We start from the raw sequence: 18,235 nt of genomic DNA on the forward strand, positions 1-18,235 counted from the left end.
TGTCATGATTGCAGTTAACTGCGCTAAATTGAAACACCAATGGGTCATTCAAACCGGTATGGGAGGAGCCATGTCAAGGTCGACGCGGGAGGGGGTAGATGTTATTTCTGAAAACCGAATGCTCTCACCCAATGCTCTCACGCTACAAATAAACCGAAGATGATGCGATTTGGTTGACAAAGGTTGCTTTTCTCGGGACAGCCTGCAGTAGTCTGGGAGCGCGGCCACTGACAACTACCGTATTTATCAGGTAGTCCACTGGACAGACACGTGATGTCAGCAGCGATCAACGTTCGTGTTTGACCGTGTCCATCCTCTTTGACAGGCGGGCCCTGTAGCCCCGCTGTGTGAAATATTTTGAAAGTAGAGCTATACAAAGCAGTGTACATGTAGTAAATATAGAATAACTGACTTTCAAACATTTGCCCAGAGGATCACAAGGCCATTGTCTCGAATCACTATAGTATATTTGTTTGGAACCTAAGAATTCACACATAGGCTAACCCTAGATGTAATGTGGGTCTGTCTTCAGTAGGCCTAACAGTTAGCATCTTATTTGCTCAGTGGGCCAATGGAACAGAGAAGACTTGAAGTGATGTATGTTAGTAAGACACAGCCTTTTACTGCTCATGTTTTCATATTTTCACTGAAAGGATGTGACAATGTTGAAAACAGTGGACTGGGCCTAGAGCCCTTGAACTCTGACTGAAAAACGAATCATCAACAGGTACTTATCTACGGGAAGCTAATCATCCAAATCAACATATTGACCAACAAATCAAGGGACTTATCAAGCTTTTGCGCAGTTAGATTTAATCATTTTTTCTTTAATCATTTTTACACGTACAAGAGGTCAATTGGATGTCAATTGCAGTCCACCACGTGTGGACTGCAATTTTGAAATAGAGACACAGATTCTTGATGGGGTTGAGTTTAGGATTGTAATTTTCCGACATTTTCATTGGAGAGTGGCAAGACAGAAGCCCTAACTCAAAATGTGCCATATGAATGAGAGCTTTTGGACAAAACACAAAGTGATATCTAACACTGCATAAATCTAACACTGCTATGCCTCAACACACCATCTTCACAGTAAAGTATGGTAGTGGCAGCATCATGCTGTGGGTATGCATCTCATCAGCTGGGACTAGGCATCTTGTTAAAATCGAAGGAAGAAAAGGAAAGATCAAAATACAGGGAAATACTGCAAGATGCTTTATTCTCCTGAAAAATGTAAGTTTGCCATGTAATTCACTTTTTACCAACTTCACAAGTAATTGTGTCCTTGTTAAGCCAATTAATTTTGTCTGTGTAAACTGGGAGCATCCACAGCACAGAGGTTGAATACTCTGACAACATATTTCATTTTGTACTTTTTGTGTAAGGATTTCCCAACATGAAACCAGTGTCACCTTTCCAAACTAAATTTTCATCTGTTGGTAGAACAGAGCAACAACTGGAGACATCTGAAGCTTTAATGCTTGCTTTTTAATATGAGTAGTACTTTGAATTCAGTAATGAAACATACTGTAAATATAAAAAATCTGCAATATTAATATGAATATTGAAAGAACATACTTTTTGATTTATAAATGTAGTAACCCTACCATGTGAGATAAACTATGTATTCTACAACTAATATTTGCTTTCTCAACTAGAGATATAAGGATGTCCATTGACCTTAATTTTTTTGTCCAAGACTAGGCTTAACCTCTGTCTGCAAAACTGGCCATTAAAGTAACAGTCCTATAAATATGACCTACACTATAATTACCTTTTAACAATGCTTTTATATATAAATGTCAACAATCCTTTTGCTAAAATCTAAAATGATGTTGTTTGATTTTGCAAGTAAATATGTGAAGTAATGGAAAATGATCATGCCCATGATTCATGAAGGTCCAAAGAGCTGATCATGCAATAGCACTAAAGATGGTGTAATGACCACTGTCTAGACAAACAAAAATCAAATAGGATCAGAACAAAAAGTGCATTTGGCTGATATCTAATCTACTGTACTGTCATTGACCCTTGATCTTATTTAAAAAAAAATAATGGAATAATTTGCCACTCATTACAATCCAGGCATGGGTCCAGACTATTGAATGTAAGTGTTATATAAGCCTTTTCGACACCGTTAGTTACTGCAGACATCTGACATATGTACTAAGATTTGTTCTGATGCATCAGGCTTTTTTATATAATACCTAAATTCCATTTTTCAGTTCGTCACAATCCTACCTACAGAATATTATCATATGTTGACCCCTCCCACATGTTCTATTTTGTTTGTTTAGATTCCTATATCAGTGATATTCCTGTTCATTTCTGACAATTGATCCCAGTTAGTAAGAAATCACAAATAAACACAACCCATTGTTCATGACTGAAGAATTGGGAGGAGCAAAATGAATCAAATGTTGTTCTTTATTGATAAATTATAAACATTTTTGGTGTTTATAAGATATGCCCTGATATATCTGGTTGACAGTAATACCAAGAAGTCTTCATTCCATTTGTACTTTGCCTGTCAGACTGAGAAATTGGATGGATATTAGTGCATTTATCATGACCCTGTAATCACCCTGACCAGAGAGATGGTAGTTACCACCCTGATCATATAACATCTGATAAAATAGCACCTTCCACAGAGCGAACTTTGATATGAAATACGAACACGTATCTTCACAAGTTTTTTTTCTAGTTTACACAGTTAAGATTTAATAATCTGGGGCTACACTCTTAGCCCAAAGGTGTTTGAAATTATTTTATTGTGCCTATAGGCAAACCCTTTTTGTTTCCAGGTAGAACCATTTTGGAACCCCAAGAGTCTACTTTTTTTAAGCTGCAGACCAAATTATCTACAAAAAAATTACCTACCAAAGAAGTACTAATTTATATACCACCGCCAGCTGATGCTGGAACGAAGAGCCAGAAGCTCACTTGAAAATGCATATCCCGAAGAGACATTCCTAGCAGCCCGTGACTTTAAAATCTGAGAAAGAAGTCTTCATTATGTATTGTATTGTTATTATTTGTTATCTTTGGCAGTTTTGTTGATGATGTCTAATTTCCCACATTTATATCCAGGCATCATATAATACAGAATGACAGAAAGATAATATGTATTTATTTTATTATCATGTAATGTAGACTTTTTCTATTCATTGTGCTTATTTTTGTGATAGTTTTTCATCATACAAAATATATAGGTGATGATTGAATCTGTATTAGTTGAAATTAAAAGCATAATCAAAAGCAACATTTTGACAACAAAACCAAAAGCAACAGAAATGACAAAAGATCAGTACCGGTACCAACATCTGCCGACAGTGTTATATATCGGCCAATCATTTTCCATGCATCCCTAGTTCTAGTCCCTCCCTTTGATTTTTTTTCTGTCCTCTGCTTGCACTTTGTTTGAAAGTGTCTGGACACTATCCACACTCAACATAATGTGACCGTCTGCCAGTCTGGTGTCGGTTTGGAAATTCAGTATGTTACCCTTGCCATTGCACACATGAAAAAAGCATTTCAAAAGTTCCCTGAGTTCCTATCACTGGAGGGCCAGGTCCAAATACTAGCTGTCACTTTTTTTTATATAAAATGGAACTGAATGGGCAGCTGTGGACAAAGCATGAAGAGTGAATAAAACCTGATTTAAGCTTTACTGAAATACATGAAATGGTTTTATAATAAAAAATAAACTTAATGCTGCAGAAAATGGAAAAGTTGTGATGGTAAACCAGACATAATTCTTCACAGTTTTTCAGTGTGTATTTGATACATATATTTTTTGATATACTGTATGTCTAGAGCTGGGTGTGGCCTCTGCCCCACCTCCCCCCAAAGTATTTTGGTAAAACAAATACTTTTATTTTGAGGGGATGATATATAAAAAGTATATCTTAATCAAAACTTGTAACGTCCAAAGGAGTTTACACCACCAAACCTCTATTTTCCTCATTAACTTTGATACCAAAATTAGTAAGCTTATTGAGTTCATTTGAATGTGAATAACGCATGTTGGGTAGGCCTTTCTTCCTCACCATTTAACACACTAACAAATAGGCCTACATCTCCGCAAACAATAATTATTAAATAATTTACAACAAACCTAGTTGATGACCCAAGATCTAGAGGATTCATTGAGGATATAGTGCATCGATAGAACATGACATTTCCTTACAAATTCAGCTTATTTGATGTCAAGAGTAAGGAAATGTGGCTCTGGGATAATTATAGTTTCCAATATTGCCTGAATCCTGGACTATGATGGTGGCTACAATTGTAAAGAATTGGCCAAATGGAGCAATAAAAAAGTGTACATATATATATAAAATATAACACGATGAACATTGTATAACAATGTCCCGTTTTTAATAAGTTCTGTTTCTTATCTCCTCTAGTTTGGGCTGGATTCTTCTCATGATTAGGGAAGTAAAGGTTTCTCTGGTTGAAAAAGTAAAGTGAGAGAACATGGACAAGCACCTCTACCCACCTCTCCCCCTTTCTCTCTCCCTCCTTTTATTTTACTTGTGAGTCCTCCTCAGACAAAGCTGAGATGTTCATGTTCTGGCACTCCGTACTTCCCCTTGTTCTCCTCAAACAGCTGGCTGAGTTCATCCAGGTAGAGCTGATGGAGCTCGTCCAGCTCCTCTTCTGTGGGCTTTTCATTTTTCTCCACTCTGATTGGCCGTCCCACTGTTTAGAGGTGAAAGAGTGTTTATGATGACGGTCCATTAAAAGTAGATTACTGTAGTAATCCATATTGCACATTCGTGTATGTTATTTTTGCTCCAGGTTTTTAAGATGATATGTTGACATTGGGCATTACCACCATATGATCATGTATGTATACCAACTAACATATGACACTGTATACATACAAACTAACGTTGTGTATGATACTGTAAATAGGCCAGTGTTGGGCCTTGCCATCAGATGTACACAGACAGTTGCCATCAGATGTACACAGACAGACAATGAAATGACAGAGTAACTCAAATATTTCCAAGGGCTAGTCTGTCCCTCTTCATCCCTCTCAAGCTACTGCTCTTAGTCTCATCTCTGTCAGTTAGTTAACTGATATTAAACCTCGGCCAAAAACAACAATCATTTGGCATCATATGACTAAGCTTGAGAAATAGGATAGAAATATTTGGCTGGTAATGAGTACATCTACTGATAGCCTGCTAGCTTTAACTGTATGCCAACTGGCAAGAACTCATTTTTGCAACATTGAGTTTTCTGTTCTACTTCACTATGAGACAGGACCAATGTCCTAGGCAATAATTCAGTGACATAAACGAGGAGACAGTGACTCACCCACGGTGTTGATGGGTTTCCTGTAGGGCATGATACCAAAGCTGTACTGGAAGACACCTCGTGCATGGAAGAGAGGCAGAGAGATACCCATTATGCACTGCAGCTTTTCCTGAATCCAGCGGAGCCAGGTGCCTCGAGGGTTCTCCACCTGGTCGAACAGCTCGTTCTCCCCGAAGGAGAAGACTGGAACCAGATGTGCACTAGGGAGGTAATGGGTAGAGGAGAGGAAACAAGGAGACCAGTCAAACAGAGAGGTGGAATGTGGAAATGAATAGGGGTGGAGAGGACAGGGTTGAGGTCAAGTTAGTTGGAAAAAGGAGTTTTGTCTTCAGATTTGTGAAGATAAACCGAATGTAAATCAGGAATGAGTGGTTTTTGGTGGATTATTCCTTGACGCTAATGTGAATGAACTTGCTGTATAACCACTATTTGAGGAATCACAGTACATACTTCACATTACATAATATGCATATAAAACTAATATAAAACTATTATCAACCAATTTACACAGTTCAATTAGCAGTATATTAAGTTTTATCAGACTCTGACAGTAACAGGTCCTCAACGACACCAGGTCCTGGTCTTACCCATGTTCCATTGCCAGTTTGACAAAGCCCTTCTTATTGGCTAAGATAATGGTATAAGCGCCAGGACGTGCATCCAAGGCCTCGGGGGCTCCTCCCACTGCTATGACAACAGCATTCCCACCGCCTTTTCGACGTAACAGAAATCTGGCACTCTCCTTGTCCGAGGGAATCAGGCCTATATATGTACACAATAAACACTCATGAAAAGTGTTTGTAACAGTGGTTTGTAACCATTCTTCACGGTCAAACTATAATCGTACCTCAAACATTTTTGTTTTCTATCATGCTGGTTGTCCATAGTCAATCCATAATCAGTAAACGTACCGATCAGTCGATTGAACTGATGTTTTATTTTGGCCTCTTGCCTTTACAACGACGGCCGTCACAAGGGTTTGTCAAGACTTGACCTTGACCTCTATCCCCAGCGCCACTAACCTGCCATCATGATGTAGTCTCTGAAGAAGGGGACCCTGAACCAGAGGGGCAGCATCAGTAGGAAGCTGTTCAGGCCAGGGAACATTTTCCTGAACCCGGTGGCATATGTGCAGAAGTTGGTGAAGGCTCCAGCCACCATGACCCCATGGGGGTGAAAACCTAGGATGTAGTTCTGCCTAGGGTCCAAGTCTGCTGTCTTCACCAGCTGCAAGAAAGCACATTCACTGCTTAGGAATTCCATTTTAATGCTAATTATGTGTACAGCACAGGGGTTCAGTCCTTATGCAAGCAATGTTTTTCAGTTTGTTATTACGAGTTTTTTCCCAAAATGATAACTATGTCACCTCGCAGTAATAGATTTTTAGCATCAAAAGTACAGTTTGCAAATCAGTGATATGAGTCAATTCGTCAGGGGTCTGATTAACTTTGCAAGTCACTGTATATACTTTTACAATTACGAAAATAGATATTACATTATATATTAACCAGAAAACAACAGAACTTAACTGAATGAACCATAAGTCACAGAATAACAAAAGCCACATATGAAAAGAAACAACACACCAGGGTGAAGTTAGTTGACATCTTATTTTAAGCAAGTTATGTTCAGATAAATTTACTAAGAAATATGTGCAGTTTTAAACTGCACCCTTGCAAAAGTTTAGTTCCCAGCCCACATGAAATATACAAGAGGTAGTTGCCAAAAGACCATGAGTAATTCAATAATGTTTTTTACAAACAGTTCTTGAACAGTTGTGCATTGTTAATGCACATCAACATTAATGTATCCTTAATAATCTAATGAATCTAATACACTTCAAATAAAAAAAAATTGAAGACCTAAGAGTATAAAACCAATTGAAATGACTGGAAATCTGACATTTATTATGTTTTTAATGTTAGAAAGCACATATTAATATTATTTATGTTATTTTATTATCATTATTTAATGTTATTTAAGTAGAATGTTTGGTTAGAATTGGTTAGAATTAATCAGCAATATAAAATCTAATATGGATTCCACAATCAATGGCATTCAATTGGAATTGTTTCTTGATGTCGTCTCAAAGAAATTAGGTTACTTTACTGAGTTTGAGTAATTCTGCACTATAAATTAATACCCAATCATATCTGCACGTTTGTGATAAATGATAGAGATATTGAGGCTGTATGTCAATATCTAGAGAAGTTAAATGAGAAAAGGAAACATTTACTGAGTGGAACTAAGCTCCAAAAAAGGGTCAGAAGCATAAGAGACCAACTATTTCTGGCAGCTGCACACATGCACCCCAAACAGGGTCATGACTAAAAGGGCCCTTTGAGCTTATGCCAAAGTGATGCAATACACTCAGTCATGACTCAGACTGTTTCTTTATGCAATAACATAATTCCTTCAGTGACACATGTCGAGTAACATTCATCAAGTCGATGTCGATGTGTAATTATGCATTCTTTGTTACAATTCTTTAGTAAGTGATTTTGCAACAACCATATTACCCAGTAGTTATATAGTATTACCTGTGTCACTACTGCTGTATGTTATTACTATCTTAGTAATCTTGTAGTTTTTCTTAAAAAATATGATTATAGGGTATATACTTCCACAATAATATTAATTTTGGAACACAAAGTAGTTGTTAATTCCATACAATTGAAACATTAATCTTAGTAAATGCATTTGGGTTCTTTCCAGTTTTTGGTGAGATTGGATTAGTAAATCAATATAAAAGTAAAACGCTTAGTTCAAACACTGAATCCTATTGAACTGGAAAAATTCAATCAGACAAGTTCAGAAACACTGGGCCCAGCAAATCAGCATGACCACACACTTCATCAGCATCCCATCATAAACTAGTCACTACCAGCATTCACTGGTCACCAGAAATGTCAACAAATGCTGGTCACATGCAAAACCAGCATTAGTCACCAGCCTATCCAGGTTTCTTCAGCCGGGTAGCTACATCCAGGGTAGCGTGCATGTTATGCTCATGCTCAGTATTGCTCAGTCATGTCAAAACAAAGCTGCTAACAAACACCGTTTGTATCGACCTCAGCATTTGAGATCAATGGTCAATGAAAATGACCCACCCACTAGCCAGGGCTAAGCCTATCACTTGCAACCAATATGGGCAGTATTTAAGCACTAGGCACAAAGTAGCTTTAAACTAATTGAGATGATTCATTCAAGGACAAACCACCACTTTTCATTCAGGGTTTTGTGATTGTAAACAACGCATGTGTCCTCTCATTTGTTGTAGTCTCTGTCTGATCATGAGGTTCAGCTGTTTCCATGAACAGATGGCAGAGTAAAGCTCTAAGACGCTTGTATGCATATTGGTGACTGACGATGTGGCCCATTGGTCAACACAGATGTCTGTATGAATGGAGCTCTCGTCATGGGTTGCCATAGTGAGAGAGTACTGACCAGTAGTTTAGTGGCCAGCCCTTATTTAAGTCCCCTTTTGCAGCAGCCCGTCTTTTGCTTGGTTAATCATTGGCTCCTGTTCCTCCATGTTTACAAACAAAACAGTCGTCTTCTCATGGCCATTATTACAGTGAAGCCATTTTCAACTTATATTCCCACAGGCTAGATGTACAGTAACCTATATTCAAATCTACCATGTACAGGATTTGAACTTAGCATGGTGGGTTTTGGCTTACTGCTTGGTTGAAATGAGAAACGTATGCACTCATTTAATGTGGAGTCAATACTTAGTAAGAATGTATTTCTGCAGAATTTGCTCTCAGATCAGGTGGTTGGATATCAGTCGGGGGCAGTGACGCTGTTATTAGGGACGGTGGTGAAGAACCAGACCTCAGGGAAACCGATGACACCCTCTGAAGCACACTGCTCTGTTCAGACTAACATTGACTCTTTATACCACCCTTAATAATGCATTAAGTCAGATGCTTGCCAGAGGAGAATACTTGGGCAATTACATTAAAATGTGTTTGTTTTTAAGAAGTCCTCTTTGTTGGGTACTTGGTATCTGTTTGTGTTCAGTGTACTGTATCTAGAGTTGAGAAATGAAAGAAAGTACATTATGACGAAATGCCGATGATGCTTGTTAAGTGTAAATTCCCCATGTGTGGATGTGGCATTTACAAGACATTTCAATTTAATGTGAAACAAATTGATACAGCTGTCTCTATACACAACTCAATAAAAATAGAACGCTTTACACAATCACAGTCCAGCACTGTCACATTTAGTTAATGAGCAGTTGTCAGACAGGGCCTGTACTCTGGGAACACATTCCTCTCAAACGGAAGAGGTGATGTCAACTACGGGAACACCACAAAAACAAAACACCCTGTGGCGTCAAAATAAGTCAGAATTATTTATTTCAGTGCCAGAATTGACAAAAAGTGGGATATTTTGGGTTATGAAGTTAGTATACAAAAATGTTTGGAGTTACACAAGGATTTGTGTAACTGTCATTATGACCTTTGCTATGTCTACAATATTCAATACTTCTACCCATATTGTTCATATTCCCCATCCTACTCTTTTTAAAATTGCAGCAAATTTACATTGCTATGTATATTATTGCTATACCTTTGCTTATATGTATATATATGCTTTATATGTATATTTTTGCTTATATATTTCTTAATTCTTACTACGTAGATGTTGTGTGCCATGTCACAAGAATTTCATTGTGCAAAATGACACTGTGTTATTTGGTGCATTTAATAAATGAACTGAACTCCACAAGGGACGGGTGTGAAATACAATTAGGTCCACGTTTCCTTTAATCTTTTATTTATTTATTTACTGTATTGGAAAAACATTAATTAAATTAATTCTACTACTTTAAGAAAGTGGTAGTTGTTAAATACTATTGTTTCCGCTCGGACATTATAGAGAAACAGAGACAAGCTACAAACTGCCAAGACACGATATGAACACAAATCACAACCTCAGGACGCAAAACCTTGTTTTTCCTAATGAGCATCAGCAAAGCACATGCTGTGCTAAGTGCAACAAATATGTATGTTATCAAAGAACATAGACTGACATAGACTGACTGATAACAAAAAATATTGTATAATGCATAGCAAGCTTCTGTACTATCACATTTTATTCCTAAAATGTCTTAATCATCAGGGCAACTTCATGTAATAGATGAGGTAGAAGAGCACCATAAATAATAGAAGTGATTACAGGGATATTGACAATGCCATTTGTATTGATAGTGCAATTTGATCAACGGTCATTCTGTTCAAAATAAAGATTTACATTGGTACAGTATGTCCTACTGTACAGAATTACAGTGTCCTGCTGTCTTCCGAGGTACCAACGCATCTCTGAATAATGAAAACGGTACATTTATCTGAGGTGGATTCCTATGTAAACTGAAAATGGAATTGATCACAATGATGAATAGAAGATTTTCAATAAAAGGGTCATTCTACATCATCAGGACAAGAACCAAGTGAACTGTATATGAATAGTATGAGAATACAAAGATAGTATGAGAATAAATGTCACCCTACTGAGATCTTCAGACTTAGCTCTGCATAACCACTAAGAGGAAAATATCCTGCAATGTTGTTGTTGGTGTTCACATGCTTATCAGTACAGACCAAAGTGTAATTCTTGCCAAGGGCATGAGTGTGGACTCATCTCAACAGATGGACATTGTAGGCTCATATACATTTGGGCTCCATAGACTAGAATCAAGGATTTGTAGCCCTGAACAGGATTTCTTACAGCACAATCTAATGATAATGTAGAAAATATCTGTTAATAATCAATCAATCAAACAGCAGTTGTCACAAAGTGCTTTACAGAGACACCCGGCCTTAAACCCCAAGGAGCAAACAACAGTAGTGTTGAATTTCAGTGGCTAGGAAAAACTCCCTAAGAAGGTCGAATTTTAGGAAGAAACCTAGAGAGGACCCAGGCTCAGAGGGGTGACCAGTCCTCTTCTGGCGGTGCCGGGTGAGATATTAAGAGTCCAATTGGAATAATAAATACATTTCTCTGGGCTAAATCCAGAGTCTATTTGATTTTAGACTAGGTCAGAAGTATGACCAGGTGGACAAGGCCAGGGACAGCAACGGGCCCCCCTAACCAGGTAATCCGCAGGTGTGGACCAGGACCTCATCTCCTCCTAAAATGTAAAACTGGAGGAGACTGAAAAAAAGTTAGTAGTGCATTCCTCATATCCCCCAGCACAATAATATAGCAGTGTAACACCTTGGAACTGAGACGGGTGGGTCCTGCGACACTGTGGCCCTACCTGGGGGTAGGGCCCAACAAGCAGGAAATCAATCCACCCACATTCCCAGGCATCAACCAAAGGGACACCCACCAACCGCAACCCCCCTGAATGAGGGCAGAGTATTGCTAGCAGTGTATAGCCCAATTGCACAAGTGCACAACAGAAAGTCAACAACAAGCCAGTGACTGTTCCCTCGAAAGGCATTGGAGGGAGGGCATCCCAGTGGCGATGAGAGCCCACCTGGCAAGACAGCAAGGGTGGACAGTATCAAGCCTTCTGGTCACCTTCACGCCCCCAGGCCAGGCTACACCTAATTATAAACTGTGCTGTAGAGATTAGTTTTTAGTAGACACTTGAAAGTTTGCACTGAGTTTGCATTTCTAACCTTAATTGGCAGATCATTCCACAGTAGTGGAGCTCTATGAGAAAAGGCCCTGCCGCCAACTGTTTGTTTAGAAATTGTAGGTACAATTAAAAGGCCTGCATCTTGCGATCGTAGGTTACGTGTAGGTATGTATGGCTGGATCATTTCAGCAAGGTAAGTAGGGGCAAGTCCATGTATTGATTTATAGGTTAAGAGTAAAACCTTAAAATCAGCCCTAACCCTAACAGGCAGCCAGTGTAAGGACGCCAGGACAGGAGTAATGTGTTAAATTTTTTTGTTCTAGTTAGGATTCTAGCAGCCGTGTGCAGCATAGTTGAAGTTTATTTATTAATTTGTCTGGATAACCAGAGAGAAGAGCATTGCAGTAATCTAGTCTAGAAGTAACGAAAGCATGGATTAATTTAATAATTTAATTTAATAGTACATTGAGAGACTAACTTCTTAACATGAGACCGCTGGGGATCCAGTTCCGAGACACTGTACCGTACATACAGTCGTATGTGTTTTTACACCCTATATACACCTCCATACTTTACCACTAGATGGTGACATCAATTAAGAGCTTAAGAAAGAGGCTATTCTTCACTCTAGACAAAATACATGCACCGTTTGACAATCCCAAACACTAAAGAAAAAAAACGGTTTCTGGCATCCCACCTAAAACTGAACACAAAATATATTCTGACGGATTAATGAGAAGTCCAGAAGGGCCTGCTGGAGGATGTGGTGACCGTGTGTTCCTCCGCGTTATAAGAGTGCTTATTCATATCATTGGTGTTATCGGTGTAAAGATTTAAGCGCTGAGGAGACAACCCCAGATCCACTGCAGAGCGCCAGCCTCCAGTCCAAACCTCACAGGAGGGATTTGAGACAAGGAGAAGAGGTTGCTGGGAGCACAACGTGCTAAAAGATACTCCCTGGCCGAGATGGCCTTTATGATCTCCACGAGCTTCCACATTAAGAATGTATTAACAATGTGCTCACATTAAACTGACTGAGTTGACATTAAATATGTATTTTCAGATGAATATTTAAATGGGGGCAATTCTACACAGCTGTGCTCTGGTTTTGTCATCAGCAGCTGGCGGTGGTCCCACCTTTACAGGGAAGTAGTCCCTCATGTATTCCCAGACACGTAGGCGACACAGGGAGTGGACCCTGCGACCCCCCTTGGATGGTGTTTCCCAGTCGATGAACCACCAGCAGGAGTACAGCACACTGATCAGCCAGAACCGTGTGAACAGCAAAGTGAAGAACAGCACGATGCAGCATGGAGCTGTGGGAAGACAACCAGTACAGATGGACAGACATACCATTTTACTATTGAGGTTTTGTGGACAAAGAATTGATTCCAGTTCAAAATAATATTTTCCATTACCCCTAATCATAATCCTAACCCTAAACTCTAACCTTGATCCATTGCCTAATCTCTGAAACACAGAAGTCAAAACTTGCATGATTTAGATAGCTGAGATCAAACATTCCTAACCTTCAACAAACCGCTAACTAGATTTCTAACCCCAAACTCAAAGCCTAAGATTAGTAACTAAAAAAAACACCATAACTTGTCAGAACTGTCATGGTTTTACGAACCAACACACTAAATGTTTTACTTATGTTTTGATTAGTACAAGTAAATCAAAAAAATATTTCACAGAAATTGAGTGTGATCTTCAAAGGTACACTGTATAGAATCCTGATTCTGAATCCTGAACTTTTATAAGACTGAACTCCTCCCCTTCCATTGTGAAACAAGACCAGAATAGTATTCGCTAGTCCAGGGTGGTTTAGGGTTGGAAGATAGTACTGCGAGTGTATAAAGCAAGAAGGAGGAGACTATAAGTCGCTGCAAACTGATAGATGGACCAGCAAGGAAGTTTAAATGGGGTATATTTCAGGCGTAGTAGTACAGTAAAAATGTGCTTATGGCCCCTTCAAGTGACTTGGTCGTTGATATGAGAAAAACTGCAGAAGAGCAGCAACTCTGAGCTGGAGTGGGGCAGGTATAGAAAAAAAGGAAAAGAGAAAGAGAGAGAAACCTCTAGGTAAACTGAGGTTTAATACAACTGAAGCCTTGAGGTTTTCCTGACCACTTGACCATACGAGGCAGTCTGTTCTCTTTTTGTCCACTGGGTGCCACTGATGCACAGTATCCAATTCATTTCTGGGCGTGAAAGACTTAGACCTTTTGTGACACACACTAGCATTAAATCATGAAAAGCAGAGCTCAAAAGGGTCTCCACTGTCCAACACATTTTATGTAAGGGTCAGTTACTCTAGGTAGTTTATTCTGTATGCATATAGTAATGAACTTTCCTTACTCTCTTTCAGGCAAAATGCCAGGGGCACATTGAAGTAAGCTAGCAGTTAGCCTGAGTGGCAAATGGCTATTTACACAATTCCATTTCAGCTTCGCCACACAGAGCAACCAGTTAGGTAAACATAACTAAATGAAAGACTTAACACTTGTAATGCACAGAAGATGATGTATGACTGGCTGTCGTGGTGGCATAGCACTCCGAGACACACATAGGCTGCGCGGGACAGAGCAGAACAGTGACAAAGACTCACCCAGGCCTATGAAGGAGAAGACCCACTGCAGCACCGAGGCCGTCTGCAGTCTTCTTCTTAGGGGCAGGTCAGCAGGGGCAAACTGGATCTTCATGGTGAGGACTAGAGAGAGACGAGAGCTAAGCAGTGCAAGCAGGCGGGAGGCTACGGTCTGGGACAAGGACACCCAGAAGAGGAGTTAGTGAAGTGGGTCCAAAGTCTGCCTCTCTCTGCACAATAGTCACAGCGTCTTATCTCGCCAATCTCGCCAATCTCATATTTCTATGTTCAAGGCCTTTGACCTAGCTGGTATTTGACGGTTTTAATGGACCCCTCACTTAGTCAAGAAGAGTAAACAACCATAAAACATTTTATTTGGTATTTTGAATGTATCTTAAGATGCAATTAATTGCAGCATGAAGCCAATCAATAACCGTATGTAAGTGGACTCTAGATCTTTTTAGATTGAAGTTTAATCTGTCAGTATTCAGCCTAATATGTATTGTTCTGGTTGTAACCCTAATCCTCTCTCTTAACCTAACCCTAACCTGAATGACTTAACCTTAATACCTACATTAACCTAAACATAATGCTTAACTTTAATTCTTGTTCCTAACCTAAACCTAAAAGTAACCCATATTTCAACACATGTACACCTACCTTAACCCCTTGGCCAGAAACATTTTCCTTGTGGGGACTGCCCAAAAAAACGTTCTTAGTTGTAAAATCTTTATGTTTCCATGTGTACTGTTAGACCAGGATCAAGCACATATACTGTATATATACACCGATCAGGATTAACATTATGACCACTGACACTGACTGAAGTGAATAACACTGATTATCTCGTTATCATGGCACCTGTCAGTGGATGGCATATATTAGGGAGCAAGTGAACATTCTGTCTTCAAAGATGATGTGTTAGAAGCAAGGAAAATGGGCAAACATAAGGATCTGAGCGACTTTGACAAGGGCCAAATTGTGATGGCTAGACGACTGGGTCAGAGCATCTCCAAAACTGCAGCCCTTGTGGGGTGTTCCCGGTTTACAGTGGTCAGTACCTGTCAAAAGTGGTCCAAGAAAGGAAAAGCGGTGAACCAGCAACAGGGTCATGGGCGGCGGCCAAGGCTCAATGATGCACGTTGGGGGTGAAGGCTGGCCTGTGTGGTCTGATCCAACAGATGATCTACTGTAGCTCAAACTACTGAAAAAGGTCATGCTTGTACTGATAGAAAAGTGTCAGAACCCACAGTTTGTTGCGTTTGGGGCTCCATAGCCACAGACCAGTCAGGGTGCTCATGCTGACCCCTGTCCACTGCCGAAAGCGCCTACAATGGCCACGTGAGCATCAGAACTGGACCACGGAGCAATGGAAGAAGGTGGCCTGGTTTGATAAATCATGTTTCCTTTTACATCACATGGTGGGAAACCTGGGTCCTGCCATTCATGTGTATGTTACTCTGACACGTACCACCTACCTAAGCAATGTTGCAGACCATGTGCACCCTTTCATGGCAATGGTATTCCCTGATGGCATTGGTCTCTTTCAGCAGGATAATGCACCTTTCCACAAAGCAAAAATTGTTCAGAAATGGTTTGAGGAACACAACAACGAGTTCAAGGTGTTGACTTGGCCTCCAAATTCCCTAAACCTCAATCCAATCGAGCATCTGTGGGATGTGCTGGACAAACAAGTCCGATCCACGGAGGCCCACCCTCACAACTTACAGGACTTTAAGGATCTGCTGCTATCGTCTTGGTGCTAGTTACCACATAACACCTTCAGAGGTCTAGTGGAGTCCATGCCTTGACGGGTCAGGGCTGTTTTGGTGGCAAAAAGGGGACCTACACAATAATAGGCAGGTGGTCATTATGTTATGGCTGATCGGTGTACACAATGTAACCAAAACCCTATAAATATTGTGAACCTGTGTGAAACACATAACCTTATACCGTATTTTGGCAAAAACCAAATATTGCATTCCACATTATTGATCCCACGTAAAGGTTCAAACATGAAGTTGGTGGTGTGATTTTGAGGGATTTTCTCCTGTCTGAGGACCTGGAAAGCAGCCATTAGTGATGGAACCATGAGTTCTGCTCTGTATCAGAAAATTATAATGGAGAATGTCAAGTCATTAGTCCAAGGTATGAAGCTGACCCACACCTGGGTTATCTAGCAAGACAATGATCCATAAAAAAACAAGCAAGTTTACAACAGTGTGGCTGAAAGCAAACAATGTATGATTTTAGAATGGCCTGTTGTCAATGTTCAGACCTAAACTCTATTGAGTTGTTGTGCCAGGATCTATAAAGGACCGTTAATGATCAATAACCCACACATATCACTGAGAAGAAGAACTGCATGAGCATGAGACAAAATGTCTTGCAAGTAAAAGGACACAAATAATTTTCCACAGCTCTGTACTTCCTTTTCCATCATTCTATTCAAAATATCAAAATCATGTCCTTGTCAATTTCTGTGAAACATTTACCTAAGTGTAACTGTACATTATTTTAAACCATTAACTGTTTGCTTAAGAATGTTGAGTTTTAAAATAGACAGAATGGACAGATTAATAAATATCATTAAAATACTCTATTTTGTCAAAATTGTTGAGGTAACACAATAAGAGTCAAAGCTAAAAAATTATTATGGAATGATGGTGAAATATAGATAGGCTACATTTTTTGATAAGGGGGGAGGAAATCTTTCTAAGTAACACAGAGTTGACATGGAAAACCATACTGAATGTTGACACTTTAGCAAGCCACTATTCACAGAAATATTGTTCTACTTAAATTATATTTAATGGAAAAGGATATTTAAAATAAAATTATAATGGTAACTTATAAAAGTTAAAATATTGTCTTGATAAACTGATAAACATTTCAGAAATGTAGGTTAGTATAATGTACACGTGAAACAACGACTGGGAGAGTGTATGCCAATTAGTAGTTAGAGACTATAAACAGTTTAAGTTGGCATAGGTTAACAACATTCTGAGTTAGTTAGGATAGTTGAAAATGTGAAACAAAGTTTGTTTGGAGCAGTTGTGGATGCGGTTTTAGCTGTCATTAATGCAAATGAACCATAGTCACTACATGTTTAATTGGGCATGGTTTGGTTTGATCATGTTTGAGAGATTTCTACATCAGTAACATTTGTTTCACACATAATTGGCCAGAAGTATTGCGGGAATGTTCCTTGCATGCTCCATCAAGATACATTTTGAGAAAGCAGAGGTTCACTTGTAAAAATGAAATTATCATTTGAAAAGGTTATTTCTACTAGTAAATGTGTGTTAATGTAGGTGTTTTGCCAAAAGTGACCTACTCGGCATGTACAACACGTCAGATTTCATAGTACAGATCTATATGTAATCCACAACTCTGGTGAAACAGCATGACGCTTGTCAAAAGGGAATGTGTGAAATGTAGGTTAATGTAAATGTTTGTTGCCATGGTACAACTCAATAAACGAGTACATAATATCCAGAATATGTTTAGCCATGACATCTGTTAGATGCATAGGGTTGCATTGGGGCCGCATTTCCACCAGTTACATTTTTTAAAATTATTATAATAGTCATATAAATTGGAATAGCCATAAAGATTTAAAGTTGGTATTATAGCTTGACAAAAAGTGGTGGTTTTGTCCTGATGCAATGCTATGTTACCTCTTTTCCCAATTAAATATTTTAGGAACTCATTTAAAT

General features: G+C 39.1%; 2 protein-coding genes across 4 annotated transcripts in view; both read right to left on the bottom strand.

Annotated features, from left to right (window-relative positions):
• dgat2 (diacylglycerol O-acyltransferase 2) overlaps nt 1-206 on the bottom strand; it is a 15,091-nt gene extending 14,885 nt beyond the window's left edge. Inside the window, exon 1 of one of the 2 annotated variants that reach the window (XM_010870697.3) lies at nt 129-206. The gene's annotated coding sequence lies outside the window, so the exon portion shown is untranslated. Of the gene's footprint in view, nt 1-54 lie in introns of both variants that reach the window. The other variant, XM_010870696.2, reaches the window with a different exon arrangement.
• A 2,203-nt stretch (nt 207-2,409) lies between these two features.
• mogat2 (monoacylglycerol O-acyltransferase 2) lies at nt 2,410-14,844 on the bottom strand. 2 transcript variants are annotated; one of them, XM_010870699.4, is made up of 7 exons: nt 14,538-14,844; nt 13,064-13,242; nt 6,351-6,555; nt 5,916-6,090; nt 5,329-5,528; nt 4,502-4,704; nt 2,410-2,535 (listed from the first exon to the last, which is right to left on the bottom strand). In XM_010870699.4, the coding sequence occupies exons 1-6, from the start codon at nt 14,629-14,631 to the stop codon at nt 4,550-4,552; spliced, it is 1,008 nt and encodes a 335-aa protein (XP_010869001.1). In that variant the 5' UTR covers nt 14,632-14,844; the 3' UTR covers nt 2,410-2,535; nt 4,502-4,549. The 2 variants fall into 2 exon arrangements, with proteins under 2 accessions (XP_010869001.1, XP_028976549.1); XM_029120716.2 differs by having other exon boundaries at nt 2,410-4,704; nt 14,538-14,843.
• Between the last annotated feature and the right edge of the window lie 3,391 nt (nt 14,845-18,235).

The sequence above is a fragment of the Esox lucius genome, chromosome 7, assembly GCF_011004845.1.
Source record: "Esox lucius isolate fEsoLuc1 chromosome 7, fEsoLuc1.pri, whole genome shotgun sequence".
In the NCBI taxonomy this organism is placed as follows: Eukaryota; Metazoa; Chordata; class Actinopteri; order Esociformes; family Esocidae; genus Esox; species Esox lucius.